Raw genomic sequence first — 17,939 nt, forward strand, 5'->3', positions numbered from 1 at the left:
GGTTGTGACACCAACAGTGCCCAAATCTGGTCTGGAATCGTTGGCAGAATCACCAGCACACTCCTGGACCCCACGAGCCCTATCAGAATAGCCAGGAGTCCATCCTTTGCAGAACCCAGGTCCCTGTGTTCCCTCTCCTCCTCTTCCTCCTCTCCTCTCTGACTCAATCAGCTCCTCACGTGGTCACTGAGCTCCAGCTGTGAGCCTGGTACCACCCAAGGCTCAGGATGACCACGAATGCAAGAGGCGGACAGGGCACTGAGGCCAGCCCTGTGCCCAGCACCTCCCCCAGAGCCTAACCGGGGCGTAGGCAGAAATGAAGTTTCTCTAACACGCCCTCTACTTGCTCCTCCAGGGCTCTGTACCTGCTGCCAGACGCCCTCCTCCCACTGTTTTGGCTAACTCCTGCTTGGTGAAGTATACCTCTTTCAGGAAGCCTGCCAGGATTTCTCTCTCATCGCATGTTAACCAGCCACCTTCTCTCTGTTCCCAGAGTCTCCCTGAGAAGTGCTTTCTCATGGTGCATTTTCATCATGCACTGTCTGCCTTTCTCATCAAGCCTGGAGGAAGAACTGAGCTAGGTCACCTCCAGCACCCGGCCAGCAGATAGACATTCCAAGTGAAATCACCAACTCTTCCTCCCATCTCCCCCTACGGATGCCTGGTGGCTTTGCTGCCTGTTAGAAGGAGTCCCTGTCCATGCGACTCAGAGCAGGGCCCCACCTTTGGGGCAGAGGGAAGGGTCCCCTGTGAAGGAAGTGTCCTTCCTGAAGTCGACCCCCTGGGGAGAGGCAGGTCCTCACAGAGGGAATTAGAAGTTGGAAGGGGAGGTCCAAGGAGAAGCCCCCCTCTTTCCTGCTGGCCAGTGTTTTGGCCGGGAAGCTGGCTGAGGCTGAGGGGCTGTACCATCAGCCCTTCCAAATCCAGAGCAAAGCCCTGCTGAGATCCCTGCTGGGCCATAGGGGTTAGGGGGAAGGGAGGCATCCAAGCCCAGAGCAGGGCATCCGTGGTGGAGAGTTCCCAGACCCCTGGGACCCCCAGGGGCACAAGTGGCCCTCAGGACCCTGCTTTCCCACAAGATGTTCCTTCCAAGGTACCCAGCTTGGAACCTGTGGTCATATTTTAAGTTAGAAAAACAATGATTTCTTCTCATAATGCGGAAGAAAACCACACACACACACACACACACACACACACAACCTTGCACTGAGCACAGAACTCTGAAGAACCCAGGAGACATGCACCCTGGGACAGGTGAGAACTGGGCGGGGCCCATCTGAAAGCCCCACCCCTGCCTCCCCCCTCCACTGTGTTACCAGCTGGGTGACCTTGGGCAGGTGGCCTCCTGAGTGGGAGCACCAGCCCCCTCCCCACAGGGATGCAAGCACTGGAGATCAGCTCGGACCGCTTGTCCCCCGTGCACCCCGGGCTCCTAGATGCTCGGCAAAGGCAGACATTGATTTTTATTAGAGGAGTCAATGCCTCCCGCAGCTCAGGTCCTGGCCAGTGTGGGCGGGGTGCCCCATGGTCAGCACACACCGGGGATATATTTAGCTCCGGCTGCAGCGGCCAGGAGCAGGCATTCCAGCCGAGGACGCAATGTTTCAGACCGGCTTTCAGGGCTGCCCCAGGACCCGGAATCCGCCAGGCCGCTTGTTTGTAGCGGGAGCTTGTGTTATCATGAGTACACACTCCCTCACGTCGGGGGCCTACGCTCGTAGCCTGCGGATGCCACCCACCGCCCTAGTTCCACTGTGAAAACACACCTCCCAAAATAGAGGACACCGTCCCCGGAGCAGGAGCCGGGAGCCAGGCAGCTGCTCTCCAAGCAAACCTCCTCCTCGAGCGAGAGCCTGTCTCCGGCAGATCCCTAAAGTGAATCAGCAGGAAAAAATAACACAGCACAGCACTAGGAGGAATAGCAAAAGGGCCCAGAACCCTATGGCATTTGGCTGTATTTTCTTCTAGGGGGATTTTTTCAGTGGGTTTTCTAGAAATTGTATAAAATTCCAGGTCCCGCGTTCATTCATGGGCAGCAGCAATGCCCAAGGCTTACGGATCCTTGACGATCCTCTTAACGGCTGCGTACTAACCTGCCTTTATCAGTATCTCCCCAACACCCCATCAGGGGGTTGGCAGGGTCAAAGCCATGGCCGTAATAAGATTAAGACGTTATTTCCCCTCTCCGCTTCCACCTGCTCCCAAGAGGAAAGTTCTGCAGTGGCTGGTGACGAATGATAGCACACAGGCAGGACGTGAAAGCCCAGCTGTCCCCCATTAGGCCGGACATTAATGAGATTTGCAAAACTGCAGAGCAAGGCCTCTCTGGGCACTAAAAATATGATCACACATGGAGGGCTAGGATCCAACAAATTAGCAAAGACCTTAGAATTTCCTCCATTTTAATTTCTAACTCAGTCAATCTCAACAAATACAATGCACTCCAAAGCTCTTTGGGGCCCTCAGGAAATTTGAGTTGAGGCACTCAGACCTGGGTGCCACGGCTCTGGGTGGAGAATGATCCAGGCGCCCAGCATCACGGGGCCGAACGGCTGTGGGCCCGACTGAGCCAGACTTATGGCAAGTGAGGCTGTGTGTCTAAGTCCATGACTGTGTTCCAGAGCCTTTGCAGAAAGATTTGCAGAAGCCGAGGTGCCTCTCTCAAAAGGCAGGAGTGTATTTAAGACCCAAAGCGTGTGCTGAATTACTCCCTTAAAGCTGGTACGAACCGAGGCCCAGTCAGCAGCCTGTGACAGCATGTAGCTCACAGGGTCTGGGGATGTTTAAATTGAGCCCAGTTAAGAGTAAATTTGTTTCCCAGGAGAGGTTGTTCTGAAATCCACGTGGGGAGGGGAGAAGGTGTGGGTCCTAGAAGTGGCGTGCTCCAGAGGCTGCCTGCAGGATGCTGGGGGGTGGCCCCCCATTGTAGGTGTGATCAGGTGTGGGTCTGGAGTTGGGGAACAGCCCGGGGGATCCAGGCGACCCCTGATGTGCTCATACAAGTGTCCTTGTGGGCAGGAGGCAGAGGGAGAATGGACACAGAAGGGAGGCCTTGGGGAGACAGGGAGGGGAGGGGTACAGAGTCACCACCCCCGAAGCTGGAGGAGGCAAGAAAGGGATCTACCCGGAGCATCGAGAGCAGGTGGTCCTCAGGCTGAGGAGGGATTTGGGGTAGCAGGAGATGGAGGCTGGGGTGGGAAGGGGAAAGGCGGCAGGGGTGGCAGGACAAAGACTCGCATGGCAGCCCCAGGCCTGCCTTGGCCAGATGGGAACTAAAGGGCTTGGAGGGAAGGGCAGTCAGGGCAGCACAGAGTTCCAGGAAGACCTGCCCGAGGACCCCAAGGGTGGCCTGCAGACTGTTGGCAGTGGCGCCCTCTGTCCCTCAGCACCAGGAGCCCCGGCCCACGCTGGGCTGCACCCCACGCCCGCGCTGTGCCCCCCTCCCCCCTTGGAGACAGGAGGGGAGGCGCCCAGCTGGACATGTGGCTTCTCGCATACATATCGCATTTCCTGGTTTCTGCAGCAGCCTGCAAGGTGTGCAAGGGAGCTGATGTGTAATTCTGCACCCACAACTGCTCCTTGAGCATGCGGCAGGCCAGGCCTGGTTTCAGAGCTGCAGGTGAACTGCTGGGTCTGAACCACAGATGAGAAGTAGGATCAGAGTGCATCTAGGCTTGAACAGAGGAGCCCTGGGGAGGCAGCAGGGTGGCCAGCCCCCAATAACGTTCATATCAGGTCAGCCACACTGACTTCCCCTCCTCGATGCCCAGCCCTTCAGCCTCCCTGCTCACCACCCATGTGCTGGTCTCAGGACTCAACTCCATGTCTACTCCTCCAGGAAGCCTTCCCTGATGCCACGTGGAGGGATTCCTCTTGTCCTGTCCCCATTCTGCCCCCCAGCCAGGTTCCGATGACACATGTCCCCCGTCTGGATTATGACCTTCGGGAGGGAGTGTCTCTGTTGCACTGGTGTCCTCAGCACCCTCCGTGTGTCCTCCACAGGCTCATGCACCCAGAACCATTTCTTACCCCTTGGTCAGACCAGCCGCTGCTTCATCTGAGGCAGGTGAGAGGAGGGGCAGGGGCTCAGGGACCCAGAGGCAAACACTGCCTACAATGTCTCACGGGAAAGAGCCCCAGCTATCACAGGGGCAGTGGGATGCGTGCTCAGAGATGCTGCCCCACTCCCCGTGCCCCAGTTAGGAGTGTGGGTTTAGGGGTCAGCTTGGCTTGCCAGCTGGATGGCCTCAGGCAGGTGACCTGATTCTTTGGGCTTGTTTGCTCACCTGGGAGGAGGGAATCTGTTAAGGATCATGGCACGTGGGAGCCCAGGACCCTCAGTCAGCGCTGGAACCCCCGCCCCCGCCTCCCCCAGGTGGGAAACATGGCAAGTCACTGCTCATGGCGGGGGCCAGCTTTCCTGACAGCAAACTCTGGTCCCACTGTGTCGATACGCAACCACAGGGCTGGAGGACCCAGAGGACAAGTGAAGGCTCAGAAGGTGGAGGGGTCTGCCTGGGGGACAAGCCAGAGCCCAGTCTTCTGGCTCTCCAGGGGACCAGCTCCGCCTTCCCACCAAACCCAGAGGGGCTCACACACCATGCCAGGACCCAGGCTCACCCAGGACCAGTGAAAACCAGATTGTGCCAGACCCCTCCCACTCACCAGGGGATGATCAGACTGTGCAGACCCCTCCCCACCCATCAGGGAGTGTCAGACTATGCCCCCCAGAACTAGAGAAAGGCATGGATCCAGACCCTACAGATGTAGACCACTGAAGACTGCAGGGAGGTTGGGGTTCAGATGGGACACTGGCCAGGAGAGGAAGGCTAACGGAGGTCCAAGAAGGTGACGTGAGTAGGGGTGATGTGGGTTTGGAACCAGGAGCTAACCAGGCTAGAATCCTGGCTGGCGCGTCACCGAACACACCACAGATATCCAGCCCCGGCTTCCTGAATAATCGGGAGATGTGATCGGAACATGTACCCCTAGCGCTGGCCACACCCACCCAGTGTGCTGTGTGCCCAATCAGGCATCCCGGAGCCTGAGGCATGACCCCCTGCCTTAGGCGAGGAGCGGCCCACATGAGCTGGAGTATGAGCCCAGAGGTTCTCACTAAACATGGACCCCTCCTTGTCCCTCCTCCCTCCAAGGGCAGTCCTCCCTAACTCCTTATTCATGAAGGTGCTCCCTGAGCCCTTCCAGCAACAGGAGAGCCCAGCAGCGTGTGTGCTTGGATAGGACACTGCCTCACACCACTGAGGAGGTCTGGAACAATCCTCCCTTTGCAAAATGCTACCATCCTCCTCTCCCTGGACCTCCCAACCCAGCAGCAGGGAATGCAGGGAAAGTGGACCATCTGTCTGAGCATCCAGCAGCTGCTGTGACAAATGGGCACAGACGTACAGGCCTAAAGCAGACGTAATCCCTGACAGGGGATGGGCTGGGGGATGGACTCTGCAATGGGTCTGCAGGGCTGGGTCCTCCCAGAGCCCCCAGGCGAGGATCCCTTGCTGGCCCTTTCCAGCCTCAGGAGGTGCCCTGGTTCCAAGCTCGGGGCCCTCTTCCATCCTCCCTCCCCTCACCTCTGCTTCTGCCCTCCTGCCTCCCACTCCTGAGAACTGCTGATCACGAGGGGCCCACCAGGCAGTCTCCCCAGTGCGAGGTCTCTAACTAAATCACATCTGAAAGCCTCTTTCCAGCAAAGGCACAGGTTCTCGGGATAAAGACAGGGACATCTTTGGGGGGCCATTATTCAGCTACTCCCCACCATCTGGGATGAGGCATTCGGGGAGGGGCAGCACCTGGCCCTGAGTCACACCAGAGACAGAGCCAGACCCAAGTCCTCCACAGGAAACCCCAGCCCTGTCCACCGTCCCCAGCTCCAAGGAGGGCAGACTGTGTCATAGACAGCCTAGAGTGTAAGATCAAGGAGGAGGACTTCTGGGATGGGGGGAAGGGAGGCAGATGGGCAGCGCAGCTGGAAAAGCACAAGCAAGGGTGTTTGGGTATCAGGAGCAAGGACAGCGAGTTGCACACAGTAGGTGCTCAATAAATAGTCATTGAAAGACTCCAGGAGCATTCCGGAATGGCTTTAAGCCCTTGTGGCCTGCTGAAGGCTAGGACCAGAGGTGGTCCCGACCCAGGCTGAGGCTGGACCGTATCTGGGCCCCAACCGGGACTCGGAGACGTTGTTTTCCAGTTTGATGCCAACGCCCGAGGAGAAGCAGAGGGTCAGAGAGAGGCACACGGTGGGGAGCCCTTGGCCCAGGTTGATGGCAAGCCCTGAGGGAGGTTGAGCGGGATGAGGGGCCGCAAGGTCCATCTTCCATTCATCCCTTCCTTGGCCAGATGCTCAGGGAACACCTGTCCCAGGCAGCCTTGGGGGGCTCTCCAGGAGAATATCCTGAGGTCTGCCCTGAGTTTTAGAGGGCGTGGACAGCTGGGACAAAGGCCATGTCACCTGCTTCCCAGCACCCTGCACGCCCAGCACCCTTGAACAACCACAAAGAGTGGGAGGCAGAGTCTCCGCTCCGCAGGTGTGGAAACTAAGGCAAAGAGCCCCAACACTGTCCAGTTGCCGGGACACAACTAGCAGGTGATGACTGGGACCAGAGCCCAGGTGAGCCTGACCCCAAAGCCACTGCCGTATTTCCCAAGCCGTCAAGATGGCCCCCTCATTGCTTAGAAATCTGCAGGCAAAGCACACAGCGCATGAAACCCCCAAACACACCCTTTTGCGACAGAACCTGTTTCGTATATGCCCCCAGCCTAGAAGCCTGCCGAGGGCGGAAGGCACCCAGGACTGGCCCTGGCTCCCAGTGGGGCTCCCCAGTCCTGCCCATAGACAAGGAGGACTGAGGACAAGGGGGATCCAGGTCTGGCTCAGGCACCAGACTCACACAGACACGGCTTCCCTCCCTGGCAGGCAGTGGAGAAACCCCCTTACAGTAGGGAGTCTCCATGTGAAGGGCAAGTGCTTCCTGCCACGAAATTGTCCAACCAGGTCGATGTGGCAGGAAAGGATGACAGGTGGCCATGGTTCCCTGAAATGCTGGCTTAGCCTCAAACCCAGACAATCACTCTTGGAACCGTGGAGGGGACTGGATTATTGTCAGAAGCCGATCACAGCCCTGAGGATGGCGGTGGCCCCCATCTCTGCAGATGGGGACCCTGAAGTCCAGAGAGGGAAGACAGCCTACCCAAGGTCACATGACGGCCTGGGTTGGTGGGGCCAGGATTCCTGGGAGCTCAGGTACCAGCAGTGGGGCTGGGCTGGCCGCCACGGCCTTGGCATGGGACAGCCAGGACTGCTGTCTTGCAGTGGGAAAGGACAGCTCCAGAAGGCCTCGAGGAGCTGGTGGGAGAGCTGGGGTCAGAGGGTCAAGGTTGCAGAGAGTCACACAGGCTTGCCAAGGTTGCTTCATGGCCCAGGGGAGAAGATGGGCCCTGGGAACCCCCATCAGGAAAAAGCACTGTCATGATGTCCCAAATGGTCAAGTCTTATCCATCCCACTCAGCCCCATACTACAAGGGGGTAGTGAATCACCCACAGAAGCTGGCTCCTGTGGGCACAGGAGCGGGGCGGCGGCAGACGGTTGGAGACCACATGGTGGGAAGATGAGCATCCGGGCGCAGCAGGGTTCTGCTGTTCCGAGGTGCTGTGGCATGCTGCCAGGCCACTGACAGCCCCTTCTTGGGCATCTGCAACCCTACCTGCGAGTGGGGACACCCCAGCAGCCCTCTGAGGTGCTATGAGGGTTTAGGATGCCCAAGGGAGCATCCCCTGAGCCACGGCTGCCGTGACACTGAAGTAGGGTGCTGCCCGACACCCTAGAGACCTCGGGGATGGAAACATCCCCAAGTAAACAAAGACGCTCTGCTCAGGTTGCCGTGCCCTGCGCCCTCGCAGCCTCGAGGCCCGCTGTTTGCTGCCCATCTGGGCTGGCCCGCACCCGGCTGGTCCCCTCAGCAGCTCGCAATGTGATCGTCACCCCAAAACAGGCTGCTATCTGCACACCACCCATGGTCTCCTGTTGCAAGTACTCTAACTGCCTTTGCAAGCCTCTCACACCTGTTGGAACCTGCACCCTTGGTCCCTACGGAGACCCCGGGAGAGGCAGCTACAGAAGCACAGGGAGATTCCATGATCAAGAATGCTAGCAGGGGGCAGAGCAGAATGAGCTCCTCAGACCCAATTCAGGGGAGGCCTTCCCATGTCCTGCCGAGGCAGGTGCAGAGCAGGGGCTGCGAGGAAGCCCCCTGCACCAGGGCAGGGCAGGGCAGTGCAGGGCAGAGAAAGGGTCAGCACCCTGGCAACTGCCGTCATCATCCACCGTGGCCAGTGCCAGGACAGACCCCACCAGCTGGACCCCTTCTCACCCTCTCCTTTTGTTACCCAGATGTGCCTATCTTCTCTGGCCAGCTCGCAGCTCTCCCATGCTCCAGAGGACGCTCTGGGGGGTCAGGGAGCCAGACTGGTGACTTCTTCATGAGTGAAGGTCATGTTCCCTTTTCTGGGACAGTAAGGCTGGACTCGCCAAGAGTTCATCGAAGTCAGAGCTTGATTCTAGAAAACATGCCCTCTATCCCCAAACTACCCCATTGACAGAAATGGTAAAGAATTAAAGGGTCTTTGGTGGCAGGCTAGGGAGTAACCCTGAACCTCTGGGGAAAGAAATCCAAGCCTGGGGATGCCCGTGCTGAGCCTGGGAGTGCCAGCTGGGTCTTGGGCAACAAACTGTCCTTTTCAGATGATTTTCTGGGTCAGGATGATTTGTCTTCTGTTGCATCTAATTCAGATGGAATCACGCAGGGGAACCGGGCACCAGTCCCCTGCCTGTGGGAAGCTCCTGAGCACTGTCCACTCCGCTCCCATCCAAAGGACAGTGGCCCCTGCAGCACACAATGGTCTGGGCCTCCCGCCGAGTCATGGACTTTCCACATGCCCTCCTTGGACCTGGCGGCAATGCTTCCTCCTCATTTTCACTGGATTTTTAATTGTAAAAGAGAAGTATGGACCACAAAGAAAATTTGGGAAAGCCACAGAAGTATAAAGATGCAGATATGGGAAAACTCTTTCTCTTTTTTCCGCTCAAGAGGGAGATCCCTGCTGACATCTGGAGTGGGTCCTTCCGATTTTTCTCCTCTATGGTGCTCGCAGCCTCAAGATCACCCAGGATGGACAATTGTGGTCCATTGTTTTTGGAGTTAAAACTGGTTTGCTGGAGCTTGGCGCGTCACATTAAAATCTCCTCACACACTGTTGGCTAGAATGAGCACCCTGCTCTCCTGACCTGCAAGAAACTTAGGAAGGATGCGAACTCTGTCTATTCCTGCTGGGCCCACGGTGGGCAGGAGGTAAGCCCTTGGTCACTGAATGAGGGACAGAATGGCTGGCTGACTTCTGTCACTCTCCTCCACATTGGGGCAGCCTCCACCTTTCTGTCGTACTGTCCTCAGCATCTTTGTGGTGGCGAAGCATTGGCGCCAGGTCCAAGGAGGGCATGTGGCGACGTCCTTGTCCACACTCAGGTTAGGTGAAGAGATGTGTTCTGTTCTAGAGACCCAGGGCTGTGCCAACCAGAGTAGGCAACTGGGGCTCAGGTCCTAGATTGCCACACTCTCTCCTTGACCCCGGACAGTTGCTTTTCCTTCTCTGGGCCTTGGCTTCCCCTCTGGGCACATGAGTGGGTTTGGACGGCAGCACGCTTCTAAGTCCCTTCTAGCTCTGGGATCCTAACCAGGCAGCCATGACCACAAGACAGCTGAGCCAGCTCTACGCCCCTACCCTGGGCTCTCCACCCAGCCCTGCCCCCCGTTATGAGTTATTATTCCCCCTTCCAAATCCAAATGCTGAAGTTCTAACTGCTAAGACCTCAGAATGTGACTGTATTTGGAGGGGGGACTTTACGGAGTAATCAAGGTAAAACGAGGCCAGGCAGGTGGTTCTAGTCTAATATGAACGGTGTCCTTACAAGAAAAGGAAATTTGGACACACACATACATAAGGAAAGCCCTGTGGACACAGAGAGAAGACGGACATCTACAAGTCAAGGAGGAAAGCCGCAGCAGGAACTAACCCTGCCCGCACCTTGAACTTGGACTTCCAGGACCTGGCACCCAGCGGGGGCAGAGCCGGCCTTGGAGGCCCTTCTAGCTCAGTCCCCCTTGTCTGTCTCACCTCGCCCATTGTGACTCCCGGGACTGCCATGTTATGAGGCCACCACCATATACTGTGGCTCATCTACTGTGCCCCATAGGCATGGGCCAGGGATGCTGGCAAAGCTAAGGGCATTCCCTCCATACACTGGGGAAAATGAGACACAGGGCACCCATAGCAAGTGCACTGGGTTTGGATCTAGGCCTGACACAGAACACCACCTCTGACAATTTCCCCAGCTACCTCAAAATCAATGAGTCACAAAACAAGTAGGCAAATATATGGGGCCCAGAGACCACACCAAAGCCATCTCCAAGGTGACCTGGGTCACCTGACTGAAGGAAGATAAGCCTGCAGCTTGGTGGCATGAGGGAGAGGGGAACCTCTGACCTGGGGAGGTTGTGCAGAATGTCTCAGGCTTGGACCTAAGGGCCGGCTGCCAGTGTCTGGGCAGCCGGACACTGGACCAGCTGATGTCCTCCCACACCAGCTGACACCAAGCCCTGGGACGATGGGCGTCTTCTTGGTGGGAGAGCATCAGGGGACCTTCCCTCATTGATGATAGAATCCCTGACCTGTTGTACATGCACAATGGCCAGATGTGAAAGCCAGGTGCCAGGCACAGGGCCACACTCTCCCCCGCTGCGGGGGGGGGGAGGGTCTAGGGACACACCTGGGTCACAAGCCATAGGCGGACAGGGAGCAAGCTCACTGGCAGTTCTGAAGGGCTGACTGACACAGGCAGACTGAGGGGAGCAGGACCCCCGGCAGTGACCATCACAAGCTACTGAGGACCTACTATGCAGGCAGTTTCCCACTGGAATCTCATCCTCTCCAGGCAAAAGGCATAGTGCTGCTTTTGCACGTCAGGAAGCCGAACTTGGGAAGGTACCACCATTTGCCAAGACAATTTGCCACTGGACAGATGTATGGGCCAAACCCCAGACCCCTTGCTCGTTCGAATCATGACCCCACACCAACAGACACCAGTGCCCACACAGCCCTTCCCCCAGGACAACCACAAACGCCAGTGCTCCTTCCAGGGCTCCCCCTGATTATAAGGGGGACCGAGGTAACAATTATGATCACAGAAAACCTAGAATTACCCTGTGTGCACCCTGCCATTATCCCTACCTGACATTAGATGAACATGTCTGGAGTTTCTGCCAGGTCTCGGGGTGTCCCGCTCCCTGGCCTCCTCCAGATAACAGGTTGGCCATTTCAGAAATCCTCTAGAGATCCTGCTTCTTGCTGCCTGCCATTTGCTCTCAGCCACTCTCCCAACACCCACTGCCGTGTGGTCCCTCCTTCCTGGGTTGGAGGGGGAGGGGATGATGTCCCCTGGGAGATGGGTCCCTGGAAATTGGAAACAGCCCTCCCAAACCACAAGCAGGGAGCAAGCACTCATCAAATGAACACTAACCACCCACCGCCCCGCCCCCCCCCCGCCCAGTCCGATTTTTCCTCCAGCTTGTCCAGGTTTTTTTTCTGCACCATGGCCAAGGGCCATACTGCAGTCTGTGGCCAGACACGGAGGGAAAAAATCACAGGAGTCAGAAAGTACCAGGTTCGAATCCCCACCCCCCTGCGTGACCTGGGCAGGTGACTCAAGCTTGGTGAGCCTACGTCGCACCCTGAAAAATGGGGTGAGGGTCCCTCCCTGCCTGGAAATGTACGGACCGACCCTCAGCTCAGTGTGGGGCCACAGGAGACTCTCAAAACCGGGATCCTCCGTCCGCATATCAGACTCTTCCTACCAAGGCCTCCCTGCTGTTGGTCTCAGTTTCCCCAAGCGCAATAGGCGCGGCTGGCTGGTGACGATGTGGGATTTTCCAGGGCCCGCACAGAGGCGGTCAGATCCGGTGGGTGCGGCGGAAGGCAGCCGCTGGGATGAGCAGGGAGGGGGTGCGGAGAGATGCTGCCTGGAGGAAAATGGGGCGGGCCGCACACACCTGCGGGCTCTGCGCCCCCAAATCTGCAGCGGGCGAGCCCAGGGCGCCGGGGCTCCGCCGGACTCCCCCAAACCGCCGGCTCAGGCTGAGCGAGCGCCGCGCAAGGGCGGCGGCCCCTGCCGCAAAGACCCCCGTGTGACCACACCTCTCTATAGCAGGGCCTGCGGTGGCCCCTCGCCCCTCGCCCCTACCGGTCGCTTTCTGCAACCTACAGACACCCGGGACCCTGGAGAAGCAAAAAAGTGGCGCCTTCCAGACAGCCCGGCGCAGCCAGCCTGGCCGGCGCGGGGGAAGCTGGTCCCTAGACCGCTCTGCAGAGCTGCACGCGCCCTGGGCGCAGGGGCAGGGACCTGCGGACAGGCCCTAGGGTTTGCAAGACCCTGCGTTGAAAGTTGGGTGGAGCACTGGGTGATTTCGCCTGTGCTGCAGGTGCAGCCCCAGAATGCCTTCACAGCCGTTGCTGCGCCCAGATCCAGCCCGGGGACGCGCCAGTCTCTCGATCCCCACACTCACCTGCACTCATCTCAGCGGCAGCTGGGAGGCGGGCGGTCCGGCGCTGCGGAAGCCAGAAGCTCCTGCCCGCAGGTGCCGCGCCCGCGCGTTCGCCCGCCCGCCCGCGGGTCCGCTGGCCTTGGGTAAGGTCCGCGCCCGCCCGCAGCGCCGCCGCAGCCCCCCGGCGCGCCGGCCCCGCCCCGCCGGCCCCGCCCCCGCCGGCCCCGCCCCTGCGAGCAGCTCCGCTCCACCCCGCCCTTGCCGTGATGCGGGAGGGACGCACCCTGGGAAGTGTAGGCTCAGCGCCCCCCACCCCTCCGCCTTCGCGGCCCAGCCGCCTCATGGACTAACTACAAGTTCCGGCAGGCAGTGCGCCGCGCGCACGCGCAGGCAGGCAACGCTGCTGCGGCCTCCCGCAGTCGCTGGAAGGTCTCTGCGGGACTGTCCTCTTGGCCTAGCTGGCATCCTGGCGGGTTAGCTGGCGGCGGCGGTGACGGCTCTCGGGAGCCCGGGAGTGGCGTAAAGGGAGGCCCAGGGACAGACGCTTAGAGCAGCCCTTCTTGTGGAGCTGCAGGGGCCCGAAGACCTGGGCCAAACTGCCCCCTTCTAGTTTACAGACGGGGAAACTGAGGCTGGGCGGGGCGCGCGAACTGGGATTCTGGCTCCGGGCCCCTGACTTCAAGCCTAGAACAGCACGCCGCCGACTCCCGGTGCCCTGCACTGGCTGGCGCCCGAGGAGGGGGTACGTCCCACCCCAAGGTAGTCCTGGGGCCCCAGCACCCCCACTGTCACCGACTGACCTCTCTGTTGTCAGGAGCCTAGCACAAGGTGGGGTCCTGGTACTTGAGAGGGAAAGACTAGGGTTGGGATTTAGGAAATCAGGGGGAGCAAGCTGAACCTGCCTGGTAGTGACAAAAGGGGACTTTGGGGTGCATCCTGGACTGGGGGAGCATTCAGGAGGCAGAGTCTCGGAACCTGGCCCGGCGGGGCGAGGTGGCGGGAGGACGTTTGGCTTGGGCCAAGGCTTTTGGGAGATGCTGACAAGAGGAGGGCTGACTGCAGGAAATGTGGACTTGAATGGATTATGGAAGCAGAAGCAGATGTTCTGACCTGCCCCTCACCACCGTCCACCTATCCCAGACAGGGGCTGTGGGAACAGGCGCAGTCCGTCAGAATCAGCCACAGGCCAGTCAGTCCCTGCCCCACACACCCTGCCGGCTCTAATCCTTGCCCCTTGGGCCCTTTTCCCAGGACACAAGTGCCCTGTGATGGAAGGAGCACTAGAAAACATCAAGATATCTCCCTCCGACCCAGCTTCCCCTCTTCAGTGCAACCTTGAACAAGACCCTTCCCTTATGTGGGCGTCAGGACCATGAAGCCCGGTAAAGGAGCCACTGTTGGCTGGGAGCTCCACAGCTGGGTCGTGGGTCTTGGCCAAGGCAGCAGCAGGCTGGCAGGGTTGCAGGCCCCGGGGAGCCGGACCACCTGGTGGGGAGCCTGGCTTCACCTGCTGGTGCAAGGTGTCTGTTCTGCCTCCATGTTCGTCACCCATCTAGACAGAGTTCCCGCCTTTTAGGGTGGGTGTGAGGATTACACTGGGTAACCCGTGCCCTGCACTGCTCTGAGTAGAGATCAGTAAACAGGTTTGACATTATCCTGCCTTTATTAGTAGGATTCTTAGCCTCGCACACAGCCAGGTCAGGGTGGGGCACTCCACAAACACCTGTTGAATAAAGGGAGAGAGGATGGAGGAAGGAGAGACGGTGGGAGGGTGCCTGCCAGCAGTCACCCCGCTCAGGGAGTTCTCTGCTGAGCCCCCAAGTCCTGCTTCCGCCCTGGCAGAAGCATCAGCACCTGTACCCTCCCCCACCCCGGTGTCTCCAAAGGCTCCTAAGAACCTTGTCAGGATGGCAAGGAGGCCACCATCATGCTAATGGCCATGGGGAAAACCAGGGTGTGGATGGGCACTTACTCCCAAGTCCCCGTGAGTCAGAGCATGGACGTAGGTGGCCTGGTTCCTGGCTGGTCCCAGGTCTCAGCCTGCTATGTGGCTGTCCTGGGCCTCCCCATGGAGCTGGCCTTGCCTCTCCAAGCAGTAGCTGTAAGAGCAGCGACGGGCGAGTCCCAGCAGTTCCCAACCTGGAAGGACCTCGGTCTTGTGATTCTGGCACATTCTTTCACGAGGACAGAACCTAAGGCTCAGGGAGGTCCTGCCCAGAGTCACCCAGCAAACCAGCAGTATGGGAAGGGGGCTTGACCTAGGCCCCGTAGCCGTGCCACCAACCCTCGGCTCTCTCGGAGGGTCCCTGAGCCGGGGCGCTCTCGCTGGGGCAGGTCTGCTAGTGTGTCCTCTCTAGCGCAGAGCCCACTGTCACTGATTTACCCAACCCCTGGTTCTCCTCCCTGGCGCTATGCCCAGGTGTGACCTCGGGCAATCTGCTTGCTCTCTGTGCTTCATTTTTCTTATCCTTCAAAGCACTGCCTCAACCCCAGTAGGACTTGTTAAAGGATAACGGAGTAATAGAAACACCTGGCAAAAAGTCAGGGCTCCATAAATGATGGTCGTTATCATTATTGATACGTTATTAAATCAGACCTGGAAGAGGGAGGTGCCATCACTTCCCCCAGAGACTTTTTTCTCTTTTTATGTGTATTTCTTACATCCACAAATCCATCATCCATCCGTCCATCTGGCCTTGTGTCCACACTTTTAAAAATATTTTATTTATTCATTTGAGAGAGAGCATGAAGAGTAGGGGGAGAGGGAGAAACAGACTCCCTGCTGAGCCAGGAGCCTGATGTGGAGCTCCATCCTAGGACACAGAGATCATGACCTGAGCTGAAGGTGTCCTTAAATGCCTCAGCCACTTGGTGTCCTGTCCATCCACATTTATTGGACCCCTTTAGTGTACCAGGCACCGTTCCAGTGAAAAACAAAAATAAGATTTTGTTTCTCAAGTCACATGTCTCACTGTAAAAAAAGCCGGGGCCCGAGGCCCAAGATGGGGGGGTGTCAGAGGGCCTTCAGGGGGCTCCATGACACAGAGAGGTCCCAGACAGACTAACAGTCAAACCAAGACCGTGTGATCTGTATTAAAAGCGTGTACATTCAGAGGGACAGCTGGGCCTGGGTGGGTGTGGATGAAGAAAGAGCACTAAGGCGATAGGAGCTTGCCCTCCTCCGCCCTCCTCCTGCCAGGCTTACACCTCCTGCAGACAGAGGGACACCCTCATGCCCCCGACCCCCAGCAGGCAATGTAGGGGTCTCCTTGGGGGCTTCTCCCACCTCAACATTTCATGGGGGGGAGGATGCCTTCAAACCCCTCCCAGGAGGGCGCCCCAGGCAGTGGCCCTGCAGTCCGCTCCCACCCCCGCCACCCAGCTCCATGCCCACTTTTGCCACAGACGCCTTTGCCCCATCAGTCCCACCTACTACCTACACGGTCCATTCAATTTAATCCTTCCACAGCCCTTGAAGCAGGGCTGTGGTCCTCTACCCTAGAGGCTTGGGGAGGGGACAGAGCCTGGCCAGGCCTCACTCGGGCAGCGTGTAAAGGGCCGAGCTTAACAAGGGCCCTATAGACTAGGTCAGAGCACCAGCCTCTGTCCCTCCCGGATGGGCCTTGGGTGCTGCTGCAGCCACGTTGGGGTGAGGAGGCTCTTGAGTGTGGACACTGCTTTGTGGTGGTGCTGGAAAGAAATCGGCGATGTAACTGGGCCAAGATGATGGGGCCGGGCAGTTCCAGGTTGCACAGGAGCCCGGGAGGGGACTGTAAGTGCCCCTGGGGGAAAGACTCTCTCCTTTTCATGACAAATGTTCCTGGGACAAGTACAAACACCTGTCACTGTTCCGCAGGCCTACAAACTGCTTCAAAGTGAGGGTCATTTGTCCTGAGAAAGTGCATTGCCCTTCTGCGGAAGACCAGGGCCTTGGGAAGTACAGAATGTTGAGCGGTGGGGTGGGCCTGGGCATGGCTGGGTGGCAGTGCTGACCTCAGCAGTCTTCATCATGTAGAGATTTGGGTTGGGTTTCTAAGGTCAGTCCAGGAGGACCTGGGAGGGAGAGGGGCCAGCGACCCATGGGCCAGGGGCCTGCTCTTATGGAGAAGAGCCTGGGTGGAGGGGTTCTGTCTTACCCCCAGGGGGGCCGGCCTCCTGTTCAGGTGCCAGGAGCCAAGAGTCAGTGGAATCTGCTCCCGAGAATGCCCAGGGCCAAGCCAGGTGAGGCGAGCAGTCAGGACCTGGGACAGCTCAGTGCCAGCAGACCCATCATCATCCTCATTTTGTAGACAGAGAAACAGAAGAGCTGGGATGCACACCTAGGCCCTTTTGAAGAGGCTGTGGGCGTTGGCACAGTGCCCCCAAGTCTGGCATCACTGCCAAGAGGCATTGGGGAGGCCAAGTAACAAGGCTGAGCACCTTGGGCCAAGGATGGGGTGCATGGCCCAGAGGAACAGACCCCTCTGGATCCAAGCCACGCCAGGCCCACTGCCCACCCTGAGCTGCTGGAAAGGCTTCTACCTTCACCTGGATAGCACATCCTTACCCTCTGGACTTCAGTGGAAATTCCCTCCTTTGAGGAGCCCCCTGACTAAGCCAGAGGCCACCTCTGCTCCCCGTGACCTTGCCAGTCACGGCCACATCACTCCCTGGTCTTGCCATCTGGTTTCTCTCTGACTAGGTCATCCTGGGGTCTGCAGAGAAACCCAGGGTGTTCTGAGCATCTCAAGTTCTACAGAACATCCTGGGGTCTCCAGCACACAGGTGAATAGCCACTGACCTATAGAATCAAGATGCTCCCCACTGTGATCTCCTTGGCGACCTCTCACCCAATATATGCAAGGGAAAAGAGGTCATACTCCCCTGAGCCCCTTCCCAACATTCCTGACCTTGCCCTGGGTCTACTCAGGCTTCCCACAAATTACTTCTACAGAGAGCAGCACAGGGGCGCTGAGCTCCCCTGGGGCCTGGTCTAGAAAGGTGTTGCCCTGAGAACCCAACTTTGCAGAAACCCCCCTAGTTGAAGTCACCTGGCTGGTGGAAACAGACTGAGTCCAGTGGCCCAGGAGGACCATGAGGCCCCTCTAGCCATGCTCTCGCCGAAGCTGTGGGTTTTCTGTCCTTCCTCCACCTCCAAGTACAGCCGAGAATTGATTTCCTTCATAGCCAAGTGGGGAAACAAATGAAATATGATTTCATTGTGGGCTCCTTCCAAGCACTCAATAATTTAAAAGCATGCCATATGAAACCCAGAGTAAAAATAACATGTGACTCACATCTTGGAGCCTTGCTCTCTCCAATGCACATCCACGCACCTGAACCAGCCCGACCCC

The 17,939-nt window shown here is 58.3% G+C and overlaps 1 protein-coding gene and 1 long non-coding RNA gene across 5 annotated transcripts in view; one reads left to right on the forward strand and one right to left on the reverse strand.

Annotated features, from left to right (window-relative positions):
- Positions 1–12,802, reverse strand: part of ABLIM2 (actin binding LIM protein family member 2) — a 135,596-nt gene extending 122,794 nt beyond the window's left edge. For 3 of the 4 annotated variants that reach the window (XM_082727510.1, XM_082727509.1, XM_082727507.1), the window contains exon 1: positions 12,628–12,786. In XM_082727510.1, coding sequence (XP_082583636.1) covers positions 12,628–12,637 — 10 coding nt within the window. In that variant the 5' untranslated portion in view covers positions 12,638–12,786. Of the gene's footprint in view, positions 1–12,627 lie in introns of all 4 variants that reach the window. The other variant, XM_082727508.1, reaches the window with a different exon arrangement.
- Positions 12,803–13,021: 219 nt separating this feature from the next.
- LOC309863087 lies at positions 13,022–14,260 on the forward strand. Its single transcript, XR_014310888.1, has 2 exons — positions 13,022–13,365; positions 13,858–14,260. It is a non-coding gene; the product is annotated as an uncharacterized lncRNA (long non-coding RNA).
- The last annotated feature ends 3,679 nt before the right edge of the window (positions 14,261–17,939 follow it).

Source organism: Mustela nivalis, assembly GCF_964662115.1.
Source record: "Mustela nivalis genome assembly, chromosome: 4".
Classification (NCBI taxonomy): Eukaryota; Metazoa; Chordata; class Mammalia; order Carnivora; family Mustelidae; genus Mustela; species Mustela nivalis.